The sequence below is a fragment of the Leptonychotes weddellii genome, chromosome 1, assembly GCF_054177405.1.
Source record: "Leptonychotes weddellii isolate Sample4059 chromosome 1, ASM5417740v2, whole genome shotgun sequence".
NCBI lineage: Eukaryota > Metazoa > Chordata > Mammalia > Carnivora > Phocidae > Leptonychotes > Leptonychotes weddellii.
In genome coordinates, this window is record NC_138369.1 from 6,544,572 (window position 1) to 6,563,524 (window position 18,953).

The 18,953-nt window shown below is 50.2% G+C and overlaps 1 protein-coding gene across 3 annotated transcripts; it reads left to right on the forward strand.

Moving 5' to 3' along the window:
• Positions 1-105: 105 nt before the first annotated feature.
• Positions 106-18,866, forward strand: C1H19orf38 (chromosome 1 C19orf38 homolog). Of its 3 annotated transcripts, none has more exons than XM_006741044.3 (9): positions 106-349; positions 5,851-5,941; positions 6,643-6,743; positions 7,820-8,119; positions 10,152-10,244; positions 11,052-11,079; positions 11,821-11,864; positions 13,174-13,211; positions 18,244-18,866. In XM_006741044.3, exons 3-9 carry the CDS (start codon positions 6,713-6,715, stop codon positions 18,391-18,393), a joined length of 684 nt encoding a protein of 227 aa, XP_006741107.1. In that variant the 5' UTR covers positions 106-349; positions 5,851-5,941; positions 6,643-6,712; the 3' UTR covers positions 18,394-18,866. The 3 variants fall into 3 exon arrangements, with proteins under 3 accessions (XP_006741107.1, XP_030892283.1, XP_081668998.1); XM_081812872.1 differs by lacking the exon at positions 106-349 and adding an exon at positions 1,517-3,201; XM_031036423.2 differs by lacking the exons at positions 106-349; positions 10,152-10,244 and adding an exon at positions 1,516-3,201.
• Positions 18,867-18,953: the final 87 nt, after the last annotated feature.

The following is an 18,953-nucleotide window of genomic DNA, read 5'->3' on the forward strand; positions in this document are numbered from 1 at the left end:
CCTTCTGGAGACTTTTTCCTGAAAAGCCTCTAGCTCTAGTCACCATCAACAGATGGTGAGGGAAAATGGCAAAAATAGGTACTATGATGGCGCATGTTTCTTAGGCAAAAGTTAAGACAACTAAATCGGAGGCGGGCCGGGACCTTCTAAGGCGCCTCTCTGCGGTTTTCCGAGAGTACGCTGAGCGCAACGGCTGTTGAGCGGTCTGGTGTGGGTGGAGTGGCCCTAAGTTAAAGGCTGGACGCGTACGCGACCTGTAGGGTTCACGTGTAAAGTGATTCGGCTGGGGCGAGAAGGAGACCCTTTCGCAGTGATGTGGGGCCTTCGTGTTCCTTGTGCGTGGCTCCAGGTGCGCCGCCTGACCCTTCATTCCCTTTGCTCCTTAGGGTCCTCACTTTGTCAGTTGTAGTTGGGGTGATGGAACGACCGCCCCATAGGGCGGCTGTGGGAATCGAGACGAAGCCTTGCCCAAGGCGCTCCGTTTCCTTGCGTAGAGTCCGTAAAGGGGCATAGCCCACCTTGCACCCCAAAGTTCTCAAACCCGGGGAGCCAGCAGGTAAACAGAGTAGTTCATGTGACCCAGGGCAGGAAAAATGACAGCCAGGTGCTTAAGAGTCAGGAGAGCGTGGGCCTGGGAGCCACGAAGCCTAGTTCAAGCCCACCCACCCCCACCCTACCCCCCGACCCTTGGCTTGAAATCATCCCACCGTGTCCTCATCCGTAGGATGGGGTGATGCTTGTCCTACCTCATTGGGCTGTTGTGAAGATTGAGATAATGCTTGTTCAGCGCTTGGCACATTATAGACCCTCAGTATATATTATCTGCTATTTTCCAGGCTGATCGCCCACCACTAGGCAGCCCACCATGTAACCTCTTCTCCCTCAGTCTGGCTTAAGAGTATTTGGAGGCGACCACCCTCTGGGAAGCTGGCAGATAACCAAAGAAGTCACTGGAGAAATGGACTCTACTTGGTGATTCTGTCTAAACATAAGAAAAAATGTTATAGAGGGAAATTTTGAGTCTTTAAAGATAGGGCCTGGAATGGTTGGCAGTTGGTGATAATTACTCTTCGAATACAGCTGGTGGCTGTCAGCTCTTTCCTGCTTTTGGAGAACTTGAGGAAGTCACACCACCTTGTTATGTCAAAGTTTATGTGCAGTCAGTGTTCCTTTTCACTCCCAGTTTTCTGTCATTCAGACTTGCTGCTTGGACATTTTGAAGGGTGGAGACTGGGGGATCTTTTATTTATTTTTAATTTCTTTTAAAATATATATATTTTGGGGCGCCTGGGTGGCTCAGTCGTTAAGCGTCTGCCTTCGGCTCAGGTCATGATCCCAGGGTCCTGGGATGGAGCCCCGCATTGGGCTCCCTGCTCAGCGGGAAGCCTGCTTCTTCCTCTCTCTCCCCCTGCTTGTGTTCCCTCTCTCGCTGTCTCTCTCTCTCTGTCAAAAAATAAAAATCTTTAAAAAATATATATATATATATTTTAAGATTTTATTTATTTATTTTAGAGAGAGCCTGTGAGAGTGGGGGTGGGGGAAGGAGCAGAGGGGAAAGGATGGAAAGAATCTCCAGCAAACTCCTCCCTGAGCGCAGAGCTACACCATTTTGTACTCCCACCAACCCCGTATGAGGGCTCCAATTTCTTCAAATCCTTATCCACACGTGCTATTTTCTATTTTATTTCTATTATAGCCATCCTAATGGTTGTGAAGTAGTATCTCGTTGTGGTTTTGATTTGCATTTCCCTAATGATGTTGAGCATCTTTTCAGGTGCTTGTTGGCCATTTGTAGGTCTTTGTTTTGGAGAAATGTCTGTTCAAGTCTTTTGCCCATTTTAAAATTGGGTTGTCTTTTTGTTGCTGAGTTATAAGAGTTATTTATATATTATAGAGACCAAACTCAAGAAAGAAAAAAGAAACAAAAAACTTCCCCCAGATTTATTCTGGGGCACTCCTTCAATGCTTTTCCAGGTCATTTACAATTTTGCCTTAGCCTTCACTTCCTGTTTGCGCTGAGCCTAGAGATAAGCATGAGATGAAAGCTTAGGGTCTTCTCAGGTTTTTTCTGAGCATTTGTCCTGCCCTGGGCATGCACATTGCTTTCTAAATCCCCCAGTATATATGGGTGCTTCTGAATGCCCTAATTACCCAGAGAAACTCTCACCCCAGCTCTTCCAACTTTTGGCATGTCCATTGTTGTGAAAATTAATAAAAGGAAACCTCCTTTAGAATGAAATCAGGAGGTAGAAGGGGGAGCTCTCACACCCTACCACTCATTGACAATTGCAGACCCCACCGGAAGAGATGTACCTTCCAAGCTGATACTTTCCTACCTGACTACTACCTCAGCAGGAGGAAGAAAGGTTTTCTCCTCCTGGTAACAGCCCAGCCAATGAGAGACTGACACCACTCAACCAATGAAACATCACTACACTTCAACTCCCAGCTTAGTCCAATGGATTTCTTGTTCATAACAGTCTTCCGGATTTCCCCTTTCCTCTATAAAAGTGTTCCTCTTGTTCTCCAGACCTGCCCATGCTTTTGCCGCAGCTAGCTTGTCCTCAGTTGCATTTCTCTGCTATTCCTGAGTAAGCTCATTTTTGCTGGTAAAATCACTGGTTAATGCTGTCCTCGATTATGATATTTTGCCCCAGGTGGCTGTGGGTTTTTCCCTTTGCCTTACAGTGTTTTCCAGGAATGCATTCTGAGTTCCAACAGACAAGCACCTTGAGTCAGTCCCACAGGTAGCCCCCAGACATGTTAGAACAGACAAATGCCATACTGCCAACCTCAGCAACCGGCTGTGGGAGCCCCATACTGGGGACACAGGCTGCTGTCTTCAAGACCTCCACCGCGCTGGGAAGGAGATGAGGAAAGGGTGGGGAAAACACCACAGAGCTTTCCTGCCATGTTCAAGTTTCCTTTTCATTTTGATTCGGTGTTCACTTGGTTGGCACAAACCTTTGCCTGTTTTCCAGAGTTCGGATAAACTTGATTCTGTGTTTGCTCAGTTCCTCGAAGTTTCTGTTTCTTGTTTCCTTCAATTAAACAAAAACTATCCCCTGTCCAGGTGTTCAACAAATACTTGCTGAGTGTCTGACACTGTGAATGAAACAGACTCTATGTCCTCATGGAGCTGCCATCCCAGTGGAGGAGGCAGATCATACACAAGCAAGTTCAGCACTAAGATGATTGCAGGTAGTTATGGGTACCACAGAGTAAATGTTAGGTGGTAGGTGGATGGCTCGTTTCACCTGGGTGGAGTCAGGGAAGGCTTCCCTGAGGAGGCGGCATTGACTCTCAGACTTGAAGTAGAAGGGAGAGGAGGCAAGCAGAACCACGCTCTGGGGTCAGAAGGCACTCCGAGGGTTCCAGGGGCAGAAAGGAAGTAGAGCGGAGGGAGGGGAGTAGCCAGAGAAGAGACGGAGCAGCTACAAAGGCCACATCCTGTAGTGTCCATCTTCCCTTTGTACCATTGGCCTACAGTGGGCCTGGGGTTCTTACAACCACAGGGAGCTTACCGACTAGCTTCTCGAGGCCAGGAATCCCCTGCAATTATAACCAAAACATTCTGAGAGTGTGTGCTGGGCAGTCTTTGTGTGCCCTACCAGAGCCCTTTTCCACCCTTTCCTGCACTGCTCTGTGCCCCCTGGAAGCTGATCGCTATACAGCGGGTCAACTTAGCTGCCTTTTCCTCTCACATCCAGTTGGGTTTGGCCCCGGTAGGGAGATCTGAGGGCTGGAGGAGAGGAGGGTGTAGGTATATACACTCTGGCTCCCACTCTGTTGGTCTGCATGTCTCTACCAAAGCTTGCAACTTCAGTTCTCCACAAATTCCACAACTCCCTCCCTAGCAACTTTAGGCCCAGGCTGGTAATAACTTCCTGACCCCGGGGAGTCGCCATCCCTTGCTGATGTCCCTTCACCCTGCCCATGAGTCCTAGTTGTACCTTTTCTGGGTGCTATCTGTATGATGGCGGACTGATACAGGTAAATGTGTCTGTTTTTCTGAATTCAAAATTCCAGGTTATAGATTCCTGCACCAGGTTAAATGCTGCCAGGATGAAGTCCTCACATTCATCCAAGGTCTTTCACGCATATTACTACGTCTACCTAGAATGTCCTTTCCTTTGTTTCCTTCTCAGGCTTTTGGAGTCAGATAACTCCTCCTCCCAGAAGCCCTCCCCGAACCTGCAGAAGAAGCTAGGTTAAGAGCTCCCCTTGGTGACTGCCTCCATTAGAGCACTTCACCAACTGGACTCATTGTCTGCTTGTCTGACTCTCTAACCAAACTCTGAGCATCCTGAGGGCAGGAGTTTTTTTATTCCTCATGGTGTCCCTGGCACTCAGCACAGTTCCGAGCCCTTCGGGGAACTCAGTAAGCAGTTGGTGGAATAAATAAGCCAGGAATCTCTCTTAACTCTATCTTACACACCCAGGAGAGAGCAACAAAAATAGACTGAATATTTTTTGGCTTTCAGGTTAGACAATCAAGAAATAGTTGTGGTTCACTGTGTGCCAACCACTGGGGTAGGCATTGGGAAACTACAGGAGACACCACAGACCCACCCCTGCCCCCTGGAAGGAAGAGAGCTGGATGATTTTGATAAATTCAAGCATGTTCTGTAAATCGCCATGACCTAATTTAATGGATATTTACAGAATATTATATCAAGCAACTGCAGAGTGTACTTTCATTTCAAGTGCATCCAGAATGTGGATCAAGAGATGCTGGGCCATTAAACAAAGTATCAATAAATCTCAAGGGATTGAAAGTATATGGAGTGCATTCTCTGGCCACAAAGGAATTAAATAAAAAATCACTAACAATAAGCTATCAAGAAATCCCAAATGTTTGGAAATTGACACATTTCTAAATAATGTATGAGTCATAAAAAAAAAATTCACAAGGGAAATAAAATATTTCTAACTTAGGCACAATATGTCAGAGTGTGTGAGATGCAGTTAAAGCAGTACTTAGAGGGAAATAGATAGCTTTAAATGCTTATGTTTGGAGATAAATTTTAAAATCAATGATCTAAGCTTCCATCTTGAGAAGCTAAGAAGAGCCAATGAGACATAAGGTAAATAGAAGAAAGAAAAAATAAAGATAAGACAAAAAGCAATGAAATCAAAAGCAGAAAATAGAAATAGCAAAGCCAAAAGCTAGTACTTTAAAAAGGTTAAGAAAACTGATTAACCCCTAGCAAGACTATTCAAGAAAAGTGAGAAAAAACACGTTACCATTGAAAGAGGGGACATCACCACAGACCCTACAGACATTAAAAGGATAAAAAGGGAATATGAAGAGTTTTATACTGATAAGTTCTACAACGTAGATGAAAAAGACAAATTCTTTGAAAATATAAGCATGCTGGGGCGACTGGGTGGCTCAGTCGTTGAGCGTCTGCCTTCGGCTCAGGTCATGATCCTGGGGTCCTGGGATCGAGCCCTGCATCGGGCTCCCTGCTTCGTGGGAAGCCTGCTTCTCCCTCTCCCACTCCCCTTGCTTGTGTTCCCTCTCTCGCTGTCTTTCTCTCTGTCAAATAAATAAATATAATCTTAAAAAAAAAAGAAAATATAAGCATGCTAATTTCAATAAAAGAAAATTACAAGGCACTGTAGTATAATTCAGCAAGGGAATTTTTCTAAGTCCAGAGGGATCTGGAAGGATTTCCCAGAAGTGATATTTAAGCTGACACCTGAAAGAGAAATGGAATCTTACCAGGTTAATAGAATTGTGTCCCAGGCCGCAGAGACAGCATGTGCAAAGGTCCTGACGTTGGAATGAGCCTCGTGTATCCAAATAAAAAAAGTCCACCGTAATGGCCCTTTTTTGTTGTTTAGTGACCACACACCTACATCGTTTCCTGGTGTAAACCTCCAGGTGGACCTGCTTGACTTGAACAGAAATGCTGAGACCAAAGCAAACTTACTGGTAAGAGAGACCTTTGGAAGTTTCTGGGCTGTAAACGGGAGGCAATTTATTCTGTAAACTATATCATTCCCTCAGTTTTGGAGCTAGTGTTCCCTTTCATGTGGATGGTGATGCTCCTGTGGCCTCACACTAGGAGCACTCACATCTCTCTAGCATTGCACTTCGTATGTATCATGAGTTCTATGGATCTAATACCTACAACTCTTAGCCCCATTCTACAGAGCAGCAAGCTGAGGCTTCAAAGATGGACCATGTTTTGCCTGGGGTGACAGAGGCCAAGCACTAACCTCTGTGCTCTATCAACCTCTGCCCGACATATGTCTCAACTTTGGAACTGGTTGGACTGAGAGGTTTGCGTCTTGGGCATGGTTTTCCCAAAAAGCCCACAGTCCCTTCCTCATGCCAGCCAGAAATTCTCTTCATAGGGAGAAAACACATACACACACACACACACACACACACACACACACGGACGCACGCAACCCTGACCTTCTTAGCCAATGTGTCCCTCCTCCCATCTCTGCAGAACTGTGGCCACCAAGGTGCAGTGAGGTGCCAGGATCTGATGTGCGTCCGTGGAAGGGGTGGGGAGAGGAGAGAGTCCCTTTTTGCAGCTGAGTGTGTGTGTGCAACTTCCTGCCAGTGAGGAAACATTCGTTCAAATCAGCCCTGGTTCTCCTTTCCCTGCTCTGTCTTCACAGGAGGAATTGGCCGTGAGCTGTGGGCCGCGCTAGCCTCCACCAGATTTCCTGGCCAAACTGAGGAGGAGAGATGCCCTGGACCGTCCTGCTCTTTACAGCCGGTGAGCCTGATGTTCCCCCTGCACCAGCCCCACCCCGCCCACCTGGCCTCTGCTCTGGGGGCAGAAAGCAGCACAGGGTTGCCTTCCCCAGGCACTGGAGAAGGCTGAACGTGGACAGATTTGCCCCAGAGCTTTGGAAATGCCCCAGGAGCATGGCTTTCTCTTAGTGAGCTCCTCATCACCAGCACATCAAGGATATCAGAAATCCCATCCCGCTGGGGTCAGCGGTGCCCACGCCCCATGACTCAGCCCTGCTTGGCTTCCACAGGCTGTTACCCCCGGGGCTGGGGCAACAGGAGGAGCTACTGGGGGGCAGGGGGGAAGCCGGGCAAAGGTCTAGAGGTCCGATAAGGAAAGGCTTGTGTAGACCTCACCTGAGCTAGACACTCTGCTCAGGAGCCTGGGGGCAGCTGGGGAGACACGAGTACCTCCTATAGGAAACTGTACCCCCCAAATCCCAATTCCTGACAGCCCGGGAAACAGGAGCACCCCTTTGCTCTCTGCTCCTCCTGTTCTTTCCCTGGCTCATCCCCTCCAAGCCACCCTGGCCGCCTTGAAGCCCCCACACCGCTTCCATCCTCCCAGCATCTGCCCGCCTGCTCTTCCCTCTGCTGGAATGCTCTCCCCTAGCTCCTCCTATGTCGCCTCTTCAGGGAAGCCCTCCATGGCCTCCCCAGCCAGCGCAGGCTTCCCATTACCCTGTCTGATGGGCTGCACCGTGCTTCTTGTCTCCTTGAGAACATCAGCCCCCCGAGGCAGGCATGTTGATCTGTCCATCTCGTTCACATTCTGTCCCCAGCACCTAAAACAGGGCCTGGCATCAGGTGAGTGCTGTTGACTGAGTAGTAAGGGTATAATTGCATCGCTACGTAATAACCACTGCGATCATAATAAAATGATTCAAACGTAGTGACCCCCAACCAGGTGCCTAGTACCCGAACCCCTCAACATAGCAATGGGGTAGGGTCGGCTACCTACTTGTAAATAAAGTAGGTAAATCTGTTGCCCAAGGCCACAGAGCCAGTAAACGCCTCTGCTCTAACCACTCAGCCTGCCTCCCGTTTCCTGCATTGCAGGCTCCTTGGCAATCCCAGCGCCATCCATCCTGCTGGTGCCCCCACACCCCAGCAGCCAAGAAGACCCCATCCACATCGCCTGCGTAGCCCCTGGGGGCTTCCCAGGGGCAAATTTCACACTGTACCGTGGTGGGCAGGTGGTCCAGCTCCTGCAGGCTCCCGCGGACCAGCTTGGGGTCACCTTCAACCTGAGTGGTGGTGGCAGGGAGGCTCCAGGGGGCACATTTTACTGCCGGTATGGTGTGCTAGGTGAGCCACAGCTGTCAGACTGCAGCAAGCCCGTGCACGTCTCCTTCCCAGGTAAGACCCACCCACCGGCCCTCGCGGCCCACGGCTCCATTGGCTCACCTCCGAGCCTTTGCTCATGCTGTTCCCTCTGCTTGGAGGCCTTTGTGGGACGAACCAGGCCTCCAACTGGCCAGGGCTCACTCACCTTTCCTCGCTGAATTCTCACAGTCATCCCATGCGACGGGTTCAGCGATGCCCCCCATTTTGCAGATAAGGAAACTGAGGCACAAGAGATGAGGGTACTTGGCCAAGTCACACAGCTAGCAGGGCAGCAGAGCTGGAATTCCACGGGCTCCAGTGTCCAGGCGTGAACCCTCCACACTCACTGCACCCCCCTCCCCGGCCATGTAACATTTGTGAGCACCTCCTAGGCACCAGGCACTGTCTTGGCCCTGCGGTTTCAGCAGTGAGTGAAACGATGTCCCCACCCTCCCCCAGCTGGCATTCTGAGGGGATGCAGACAGTCGAGAAGCAGGGAGTCCAAAAAATATTCAGTGTAGCCCGCAGGGGACAAATAAAGTGGCAGGGATGAAGTACCACCTGGTGAAGGGTGTCGTTTTAAATACAGAGGAGAGTGGCCCGGGAAAGCCTCTCTGAGGGAGCGACATTTGAGCAAAGACCTGAATGATGAGGAGGCAGCCATGTGGGTATCTGTGGCGAAAGGGTGCAGGCAGAGGGAGCTGGCTGTGCAAAGGCCCTGAGGCTGGCATGTGTCTGGTGTGTTTGAGGAACACCAGGGCGCTCTGTAGGGCTGAAGCATAGTGGGCAAGGAGAAAAGTTGGGGGAGAGAAAGGCACAGAGGTGGCAAGGAGGACCGTGCAGGGCCTTTGGCTGCATCAAGGACTTTGGCTCTTCGTCGAAGTGAGACAGAAAGCCTGGAAGGCTGATATTTTCCTGTGGTCTTTTCAGGACAGGAGGTTGGGTGTGGGCTCCAGGATCAAAGAGCAGTCTCCAGGTAGAGCCTCTACATCACCATCCATCAGAACTTTCCAGTTGCAAAGAAAACTTTGTTGCCAGCAGAGGCCCCACTTAAAGAGAACTTTGTTGCTCGCAGAAGCCCCAGTGCCTTGAGGCGACAGAACAGTCTCTGTCTTTGAGCTCCACCGTCAAAGGCCCCCTTCTCTCACCTTGGGCCTGTGGTCTCAGAGTGCGGAGGGGACAACAGCCCTTCTGCCCCAGATGAATGAATGAACAAGGGCTGACAGTGTGAGAATATCAACTATGTGTCTGTTCCTTCCCCTTCCTGGCTTAACTCCTGATTCCCATGGGGATCAGGTCCTCTCCTCCTGTCTCCCCTGAGAGATCCCCTCTCTCCAGGGAGGGGCAGCCAAATCCCTTACAGAGAAGTAAACTCTGAAGCTGGAGCTTCATGCTTTTGTGGCTGACTTCTGCATGGGTTCCAGGGTCTACCATGGGGCTGGGGGTGGATGTCATCTGACCCCCTGGTACGAGGCTGAAGCCAGCAGGACTCTCAGGCTGCAAGTAACTGGAAACTTACTCAAACTGGCTTCAGCAACAAAAGAGAATGTGTTGGTTTGCCAAACTGAAGTCAGTCTGCAGGGCTGACTTCAGGCATGGCTGGATCCAGGTGCTCAAAGATGTCGGGAATCATTTGCCCTCTCTCGGCTCTGCTTTCTTGTGTCTTATTCTCAGGCAGGACCTCCTCTTCATGGTGTCAAAATTGTGCCTAGCAGCTCCAGATATATATCCTACCAGCTTTGTAATGCTGGCCAGAGGAGTAATCCTCTCTTCCCAGTAGTCTAGCCAAGTCTCAGAATTAGCTCTCATTAGTTCATCTTTGGCCCCATGCCCATCCCTGAACCAATCACCATGACTGGGGGGTGAGGAATATGCTAATTGACCAGTCACGGTCACAGGTTTGCCAGATCCCCAGGGTCCAGCTACACCCAGGTCAAATGGTTGGGCAGTATGCAGGGGAGGGCTCGTTCCCAAAGGTAATCTGGAGGAATGACAGGTGTCCCACCTTCACCCTGCACCCCACAACTCCATAACCTGCCCGCCTCTTTCTCTCATGTTCCTTTAGTGCCCACTTGGATACTGGCACTCTCCTTGAGCCTGGCCGGAGCCCTCCTTCTCCTTGCTGGGCTGGTGGTCGTTGCCGTGGTGGTCAGGAAAGGTAACAGAAGGCAGACACAGGCATAGCCCAGAGGCTGCCAGTGTGCGACCGCTGGGACGTGTAAATGAACTCCCACCCACACCCATTTTTTAGGAGCACAGAGGCACACAGCTGGGGAGGTCTTACTCCAAGACTTAGCAGTAAAAAATCTTCCAGAAGTGCAATGTTGGTGGTGGGGCTGGGGAAGTAGATATATATTTTTTTAAGTTACAAAATATATATAACACAAAGTTTCACATTTTAACCCTTAATTTTTAAGTGTCCAGTTTGGCAGCATTGAGTACATTCACTTTGTTATGCAATCATCACCACCATCCATCTCCAGAACTTTGTCATCTGCCCCAACTGAAACTCTGTCCCCTTTAAACACTAACTCTCCATTCCTCCTCCCCCAGCTCCTGTCAGTCACTGAAATTGACAATAAAAAACAAAACAAAACAATATTAGGGGGCACCTGGCTGACTCAGTCGGGAGAGCATGCAGCTCTTGATCTCGGGGTTGTGAGTTCGAGTCCCATGTTGGGTGTGGAGATCACTTAAAAATAAAATCTTGGGGGAAAAAAAACATTTTTTTTACATGCTTGTTTGAAGCTTTTACCAATACACATTACTCATGTAGCTGGGGGGTGGGGAGGATTTCACCACAGCTCTCCTGTTGAGTGGCACATTTGCCAGAGTAGAAGGCAAGGTTGGGTCAACAAATGTATGAGGGAGCCTTTGGAGTCTTTTTTGTTTTGTTTTGTTTTTGCAACTAGGATGCAACCATGACCAAGATCTAATAAATGCTTACTTATTTTTTTGTTCCCAGTTAAAGTAAAAAATTTGCAGAAGAAAAGGTGAGACCGTTTCTGGAGATCCTCAGAGGGCGGTTTGGGGGAAAGAAATACCAAATGGGGGGTGTGGGGCAGAAGTTCCTGATGGGTGTTAAGGACTCTGAGACCTGGCCTGGTTCTGGGGACAGAAGGGCACTTCCCGTGCTGGGTGGGAGTCTCCGTTCCAAACAGCACCCTCTGGTTGGGAAGGCTGCTTAAGAGGAATAGGTGCCATTCATAAAGCACCTAGGGTATGGGGAGCACTGTGCTAGGAGACTGCAGCTGGAGTCCATGGCAGCTAAGCTGGCATTGTAAGTAGCCCCATTTTATAGACAAGCAGACTGAGGCTCAACTTAGTCACACAGGGAGCAAGTGGCTGCGTCGTCCTCACATCCCTTAACCAATGACTGCCCCAAATGGTTGTAATACTCTAGAAAGTCACAGTTGGGAGAGGTGAGTGGCACCCTCTGGGGCGGTGCAGTGCCCAACTTGTAGCCTGTAGGCAGTGGCCCCAGCCTCAGTTTCTCCCCTCTGAGAGGGGTGGACACCCCACTGCCTGGTGGCATAGAGCTAGCCTCAGCCCCAGGGATCGAATCCCGACTTCACCTGGCAGTGGGGCTCCTGCAAGAGAATTTCCATCTGCGGGGACTCAGGGAGGATGCAAAGGCAGGTGGGGAGTGAAGGCCAAGTTTGGAGCCAGGGCTTCCCAGAACAATCCTCCAGCCTGAGAGCAGCAAGTCATCACTCTCCCAAATCCCTTTGTAGAGAGCGAGAATCCTGCTGGGTCCAGATCAACTTCGCCACCACAGGTGTGTATCTTCTTACTCCTATCCCCTGCCAGGGCAGGCTCACCCCCTCAAAACTCTAGCAGGTCTCATTACTTGCTACTGAACCTCTTCTGAGGTCGCTCACTTCCCTTAGGGTTAAGAACACACCCTCCCCTCCTCCCACTGCTAGGTTTCACCTCTCACCTTCTCTCTTCGCCTCATCCTCCGGCCTTCCGCTCACTCTGACCTCTGCCTACAACATTCTTCCTCCCTCTGGTCTTGGTCTAAAGGCCACCTTCTCTGGGAAGCCTTCCCTGACTGCCTAGACAGGGGGTGTGTTTCTACTTACCTGCCTTCAGCACCCTATCATTCTTTTTACCCCTCAGGAGAAAAACACAAGTGTGTATGTAATACTCGCCTCCAGCGCTGGACGCTCAGGTCCACGGGGGACAGACTGCCTGGCACTGTCCTTAAATGGAGCCCCCTTTGTGATCCAGAACGTGTCATCCTGAAGGATTCCACCAGGGGGCGAGGGGCAGCCAGTCTGTGCCACGTGATGCTCCGGAAGGGGCCCGAAGCAGAGAAATTCCATTCTCTGTACTTCTTTCACTGTTCCACACTTTTTTTTTTTAAGATTATTTATTTGAGAGAGAGAGAAAGAGAGAGAGCACAAGCAGGGGAAGCAGCAGGTAGAGGGAGAAGCGGACTCCCCACTGAGCCAGGAGCCCCACTTCGGCTCGATTCCAGGACCCTGGAATCATGACCTGAGCGGAAGGCAGACGCTTACCCAACTGAGCCACCCAGGCGCTCCCACTGTTCCACACTTTTATTGAGCACCTACTATGTGCTAACATTTGCAGGGGGCGTCCCTCAATGACCAAGACAGGTGGTCTTTGCCCACAAGCCCATACTGCAGTGGGGGAACAGCCCAGAGCCGGCAGGACCCTGTCTGAAGCGAGGAGGGCGGTCCTGGGAGGAAATGGTGTTTAAGCAGAGATCGGCAGGAGCAGAGTAGGGGGGCGAAGAGTAGGCGATTGGGGGAGAGCCTGGGGTGGTGGAAGAGCTGAGAGGTGCTCCCGAAAGTGGGAGTTGAGAGGAGAAACCCATTTATCAGAGGGCTGCGAGAGGCCCCTGGGGGAGGGCTCTGGGCAGAAAAAGGACACCCTTCAATTTACAGCTGGGAACTGTTCACCCTGCGGAATGCGCTGGAAGGGAGGGAAGCATGCTGGGAAATGGGTCCCAAGCCCTTCCTCCCAGTTGACTTGAGGCCTGTGGCTCTGGGGGGAGTGCCCCCAGAGGGCAGTGAGCAGGGATTTTATACTGGCGCTTGGCTTTCTTTTCTCTATTTCAGATATGACCTTTGATAACTCTCTGTTTGCCATCTCCATGGTAAGTCATTGCATTTCTTGGTCCCGATTTTCTGCTGACTGTCCTAACCTCCGGGAGACCACCATCAGGCTGGGCCGACCTGATGTCTCCGAGCTTGGGGGGGCGGGGGGGGGCGTGCTGGGAAAAGCCCAGAATCACTGAGCAGGGATTTGTTTGTGAGCTGAGAGTTGGCTCTGGAAATTGTCAGGGGATGGGAGGCAGCCATGTCCAGGCCGTCGGGTGGCAATGGGCAGGATCCCCGGGCCACCTTTGCCCTCAGTGGGGCCAACCCTATAGAATGGTGACAGGGGACTCAGGGTGACCCGGTGGGGTCACGTACTTTGTAACAGTCCGATGCAAACTGTAGTTCCCTCCTGGTAAAGAAAAACCTGTTTTTATGTTCAGTTTCAGGGACTTCAGCTTAAATATCCAAGTTCTGCGTTTCTCTTTCAGTGGGGAGGGTCTCATCGCATTCTGCCCCTTTGCAAGAGGTTTTGTTCTCCCAGATCACACGGTGTTGGGGATGAGATTTGAACCTGGTCTATGGGACTCCTCTGCACAGCTGCATCTTGGGTAGATGATGATGATGATTAATTATTATTATTTTATTAAGTTAGAGATAGATGAGCCTTGGAAACCATGGATCAAGGAAATGTTCATCCGGCTCCTCTCCAGAGTAGGGGACAGGTTTGGGGTGCAGGTGTCCCCCCTCGAGGTGGCCTCCGATGCCCCATTTGGACAAGTGGGCACTTTGGGACTGCAGTCAAGGAGCCGGGTGGGGAGTCCGGTGTGCCTAGGGCACCATAATGGGGGAGGATTGGGCTGGTTCAACACACCCTTCCTGGGCGTTGGGACAAGAACAGGACAAGGCCTTTAATTCTTCAGAGCTTTCTAATTTCTACCGGGGGGTGTGGTAGACAGACGATGCCACATGGGGTAGGAGTGAGAGGGAAGCTCACTTCTCCCTTAGATGGGAGAGCCAGGAAGTCTCAGAGATGGCCAACAAGCAGGGGATAGCTACGGAAGATTGCCCCAGGCTCGGGACACGTTCTTGGCACCGTCTAGTATAACAGGAGTGGAGCCGAGTGAAGAGTCGAGGGGAGCCCCGCGGGGAACTTTGATTGTTGCCCCAAGTGTGATGGGAGCCATGGAGGGTTCCAAGCAAGGGAGAGAGGTGACCGATTCAGGTGCTCACCCGCGCCCTCTGGCGGCTGCGGGGAGGACAGACTTGGGGGGCGTGGGCCGACCGGAATGTGAGGGTGTATTCCGGGGGTGGGGAGTAGTTACCCGGACAGAGGCGACTGTGCTGGTCCAGGCAAGCTAAGGGGTAGGCGGTAGGTGGTTTGGTCCAGCGTTTTGGCAGCGGAGGTGGAAGAAGCGAACAGATGCAGGTCAGATCGATTCAGGGGACAGGAAACCGCACTGATTTTGGGTTGGATGATGGGCGGAAGGAGAGGCGGAGGGAGGCGCGTGGGAGTCCTGGGGAGCAGCAGGCGTGGGGGGACCACCTTACCCGGCGATGCCCAAGGGCAGGTGCAGACGCGCATCTGGAGTTCTGGAGAGAGGAGCAAGGAAATTTAAACCGTATACGAACGTGGGAAGGAAGGAGCTTGGCCCCGCTGGCCAGTTCAGCCCTGGGCGGTCTCAGTTCCGGGAACAAATCCTGTGCTGTTAAGAAAAAAAAAACCCAAATCCGGCAGGCAGGGCAAATATTCTAAAACTTTCTGTGAGAAGACGTGCTGCTCAAGGCACTGCCCTGGGGATTTTTCCTTTTTCCCTTTTTTAAAAAAAGACATTTAAAATGAAACAAGTGGAAACAGTCAAGGAGAAAAATTTAAAAAGTATCTTAGTCCTTGTGACTATATATGTGTTTATTTATTTTTTTAATTAAAAAAACCTGGGGCACCTGGGTGGCTCAGTCGTTAAGCGTCTGCCTTCAGCTCAGGGCATGGTCCCAGGGTCCTGGGATCGAGCCCCGCATCAGGCTCCCTGCTCTGCGGGAAGCCTGCTTCTCCCTCTCTCGCTCCCCCTGCTTGTGTTCCCTCTCTCGCTGTGTCTCTCTCTCTCAAGTAAATAAATAAAATCTTTAAAAAAAAAAAAACAAACACCTGGCCGGGGGCGGGGGGGCACCTGGCTGGCTCAGTGGGTAGAGCATGTGACTCAATCTCAGGGTCTAGAGATTCAAGCCCCATGTTGGCGATGGAGCCTACTTAAAAAAATTTTTTTTTAAATATGAAATACATCCATATGTCGAAATTATATATCCAGTAAAGCATTCTTCTGTCACTAACCCCTGTTCACTCACTGGTCTCCTCCTCCACACACACAGATAGCCACCAGCATTAGGAGCTTCTTGAAAATGCAAGCAAAAGTGGAAATAAGGGGTGTATACCTTCACCCTTTCTAACACAAATGATAGTATGCTATCCACACTATCATGCTTCCTTTCCTTCACAGTAAATTCTAATGGGATCTTTTCTAGGTGTTTCTTTTTTCCCCCATCATGGTAAAATATCCGTAACATAAAATTGACCATTTTTAAGTGTCCAGTTCAGTGGCATTAAGTACATTCACCTCGTGCAACCATCAACACCATCCAGCTCCAGAACTTCATCTTGCAAAAGTGAAACTCTGTCCCCACTGTATACTAACTTCTCATTCTTTTTTTTTTTATTTTTAATTTTTTTTTTTTTTAAGATTTTATTTATTTGCGTGAGAGAGAATGAGAGACAGAGAACATGAGAGGGAGGAGGGTCAGAGGGAGAAGCAGACTCCCCGCTGAGCAGGGAGCCCGATGTGGGACTCGATCCCGGGACTCCAGGATCATGACCTGAGCCGAAGGCAGTCGCTTAACCAACTGAGCCACCCAGGCGCCCTCTTTTTTTTTTTTAAAGATTTTATTTATTTATTTGACAGATAGATACATAGCGAGAGAGGGAACACAAGCAGGGGGAGTGGGAGAGGGAGAAGCAGGTTTCCTGCCGAGCAGGGAGCCTGATGCGGGGCTCGATCAGGACCCTGGGATCATGACCTGAGCCCAAGGCAGACGCTTAACGACTGAGCCACCCAGGCGCCCCCTAACTTCTCATTCTTAACAAACCCCAGCCCCTGGCACCTACCATGTGCCTTTCTCTCTCTGTGGATTTGTGTATTCTGGACATTTTATGTAGAAATGATGCCATATAATGTTCATCCTTTTGTGTCTGGCTTTAAAAAAATATATTTTATTTATTTGAGAGAGAGAGAGAGCGCGAGAGAGCACAAACAGGGGGGAGGGGCAGAGGGAGAGGGAGAAGCAGCATTGAGCAGGAAGTCCCACGCGGAGGTCCATCCCGGATCAGGACCTGAGCCGAAGGCAGATGCTTAACCTACTGAGCCACCCAAGCGCCCCATGTGCCTAGCTTATTTCATTTAGCATAATGTGTTCAAGGTTTGTTCATGTTGTAGCAGGTGTCAGAATTTTATTCTTGTTGAAGGCTGAATAGTATTGCATTGCATTTATATACCACTTTTTAAAAAAAGATTTTATTTATTTATTTGACAGGGAGAGACACAGTGAGAGAGGGAACACAAGCAGGGGGAGTGGGAGAGGGAGAAGCAGGCTTCCCGCTGAGCAGGGAGCCCGATGCGGGGCTCGATCCCAGGACCCTGAGATCATGACCTGAGCCGAAGGCAGATGCTTAACGACTGAGTCACCCAGGCACCCCTATATACCACATTTTATCTGTTCATCTGTTGATGAACACTCAGTTGTTTCCACCTTTTGGATATAATGAATAGTGCTGCTATGAACATGGGTGTGTAAATATCTGTTTGAGTCCCTGCTTTCAATTCTAGTTTCTTTTTGAAGCATTAGAAGCTGTGCTGTTGGCTGAAATAAAAGTGAAGCAGCTAATCGTTCTCCAGCTTGTATTGTGTTACCCTACTGAGGGTCTGATATTCACTTTCTATGCCTTATGAAGTGGGGTTGACATTTTTTTAATTTTAATTTTTTAGATTTTGTTTATTTGAGAGAGTGCACATGTGTGAGCAGGGGAAGGGGCAGAGGGAGAGAAAATCTCAAGCAGAATCCCCGCTGAGTGGGGGAGCTGGACGCGGGGCTGGATCCTAGTCCCCGAGATCATGATCTTAGCCAAAATCAAAAGTGAGGCACAGAACCGGCGGAGCCACCCAGGTGCCCCAATATATATATATATATATATATATTTTTTTTTTTTTAGATTTTATTTATTTATTTGAGAGAGAGAGAGAATGAGAGACAGAGAGCATGAGAGGGAGGAGGGTCAGAGGGAGAAGCAGACTCCCCGCCCAGCAGGGAGCCCGATGCGGGACTCGATCCCGGGACTCCAGGATCATGACCTGAGCCGAAGGCAGTTGCTTAACCAACTGAGCCACCCAGGTGCCCTATATATATATTTTTAAGTAGACAAAGACACTGAAGCTAATTATGGGCCTTACTGGGATGGTCCAGCTAGGGAGGTGAAGGACTGGGGTGGAACCCCAGCCTGCTCTCACCCACCAAACTTCAGTTTTATCAAGTTCATCTCTTCTTGACTGCAATTTGGGGCAGGAGCGTCCATGGTGGAGGAGAGGGTAGACTTTTGAAGCAGGTTTTGTGGGAGCCCAGAACAGGGCGACAAGGTGGGGGAGGGGAAGAGATAATGGTGATAACTTTGTTCACTTAACTATTAGTGCTTGCTACGTGCCAGACACTTTATCTATTTAATTCCTTTAGGTTTTGTAGCAACTCTAGGAGGGGTATATGAGTATTCTCCGCATTGCGCAAAAGGGAAAAATAAGGCTCAGAGGGGTTAAGTTACTCAGTTGGACAAGGGGGAGCTGAGATTTGAACCCACGCTGTCTGCTTCCCTTTTCAGCATACAAAAAGGCAGGAGGACAGAGGGCAGGATCTGGGCCCTGAAGCTGTGGGGTGGTGTGTGGGGGTGAAATGAGACCTGATGGACTGAGGGAGTCTCAGACTCAGAATGTAGGGAGACCCTAGATCCTGAAACCTCAAATCACCCTGTTCTCTGTTTTTCCTCCATGGACAAAGAAAATGAACCCAGAAGAAGATGCAGCTACTCTGGATGCTTGCTCAGGCGCCGCCGAGACACCTGGCAACTCTGGGCCCCGGAAAAGGCCCACCTCCACATCATCCTCGCCTGAGCCCCCCGAATTCAGCACTTTCCGGGCCTGCCAGTGAGGCTGAGGATCGGGGGCCCCTCTATGTCTGTGCACTCTCCATTCAGCCCCCTCTCTTGAGGGCCTGAAGTCCCTCCCGCTACTTTGGGGTTTCTGGCTGCCGCTTTTTCAGGGAATTGACAGGGGAGATAAAGGGAGTCCTTGGCCTTGGGACCTTCCTCACAGAAAAGCAGGAGTAAGCACAGGGGGCACAGACATTGTCCTGGAGGTTGGACAGAAAGCAGGAAGACTCTTGTTGACTTCCCAGCTTCTCAGACCACGTGGGAAGGAGATGTTAGGATATCTGTGGCCCCCAATTGGGCCATAAGAGGTCTGAGTCCTCCACATAACCCTCCGATGTCCTCCTCCCCTTTCCACATCTGACTTGACCAACCCAACTGGGTTTTTGGAGCATAGGGTACCTGGGGGTATGTTCTGTAAGTCTGTCCTGCTGGCATGCCTAAGTTATTAATTATAACACGTGTTGAGGTGTTCCCACGGTCTCTATGGAGTGTAATCCTTCAAGCCCAGGATTTCTGGGGTCTAATCACTGGATGCCTAGGGGGAGGGGAGAGGTACCCC

Bases quoted from the DNA above. Each gene is read 5' to 3' on its own strand.
- C1H19orf38 (XM_006741044.3), top strand. From the start codon at position 6,713: ATGCCCTGGACCGTCCTGCTCTTTACAGCCG. The intron at 6,744-7,819 runs GTGAGCCTGATG...CCTGCATTGCAG, and splicing joins CGTCCTGCTCTTTACAGCCG to GCTCCTTGGCAATCCCAGCG. The intron at 11,865-13,173 runs GTGTGTATCTTC...TCTCTATTTCAG, and splicing joins GATCAACTTCGCCACCACAG to ATATGACCTTTGATAACTCT.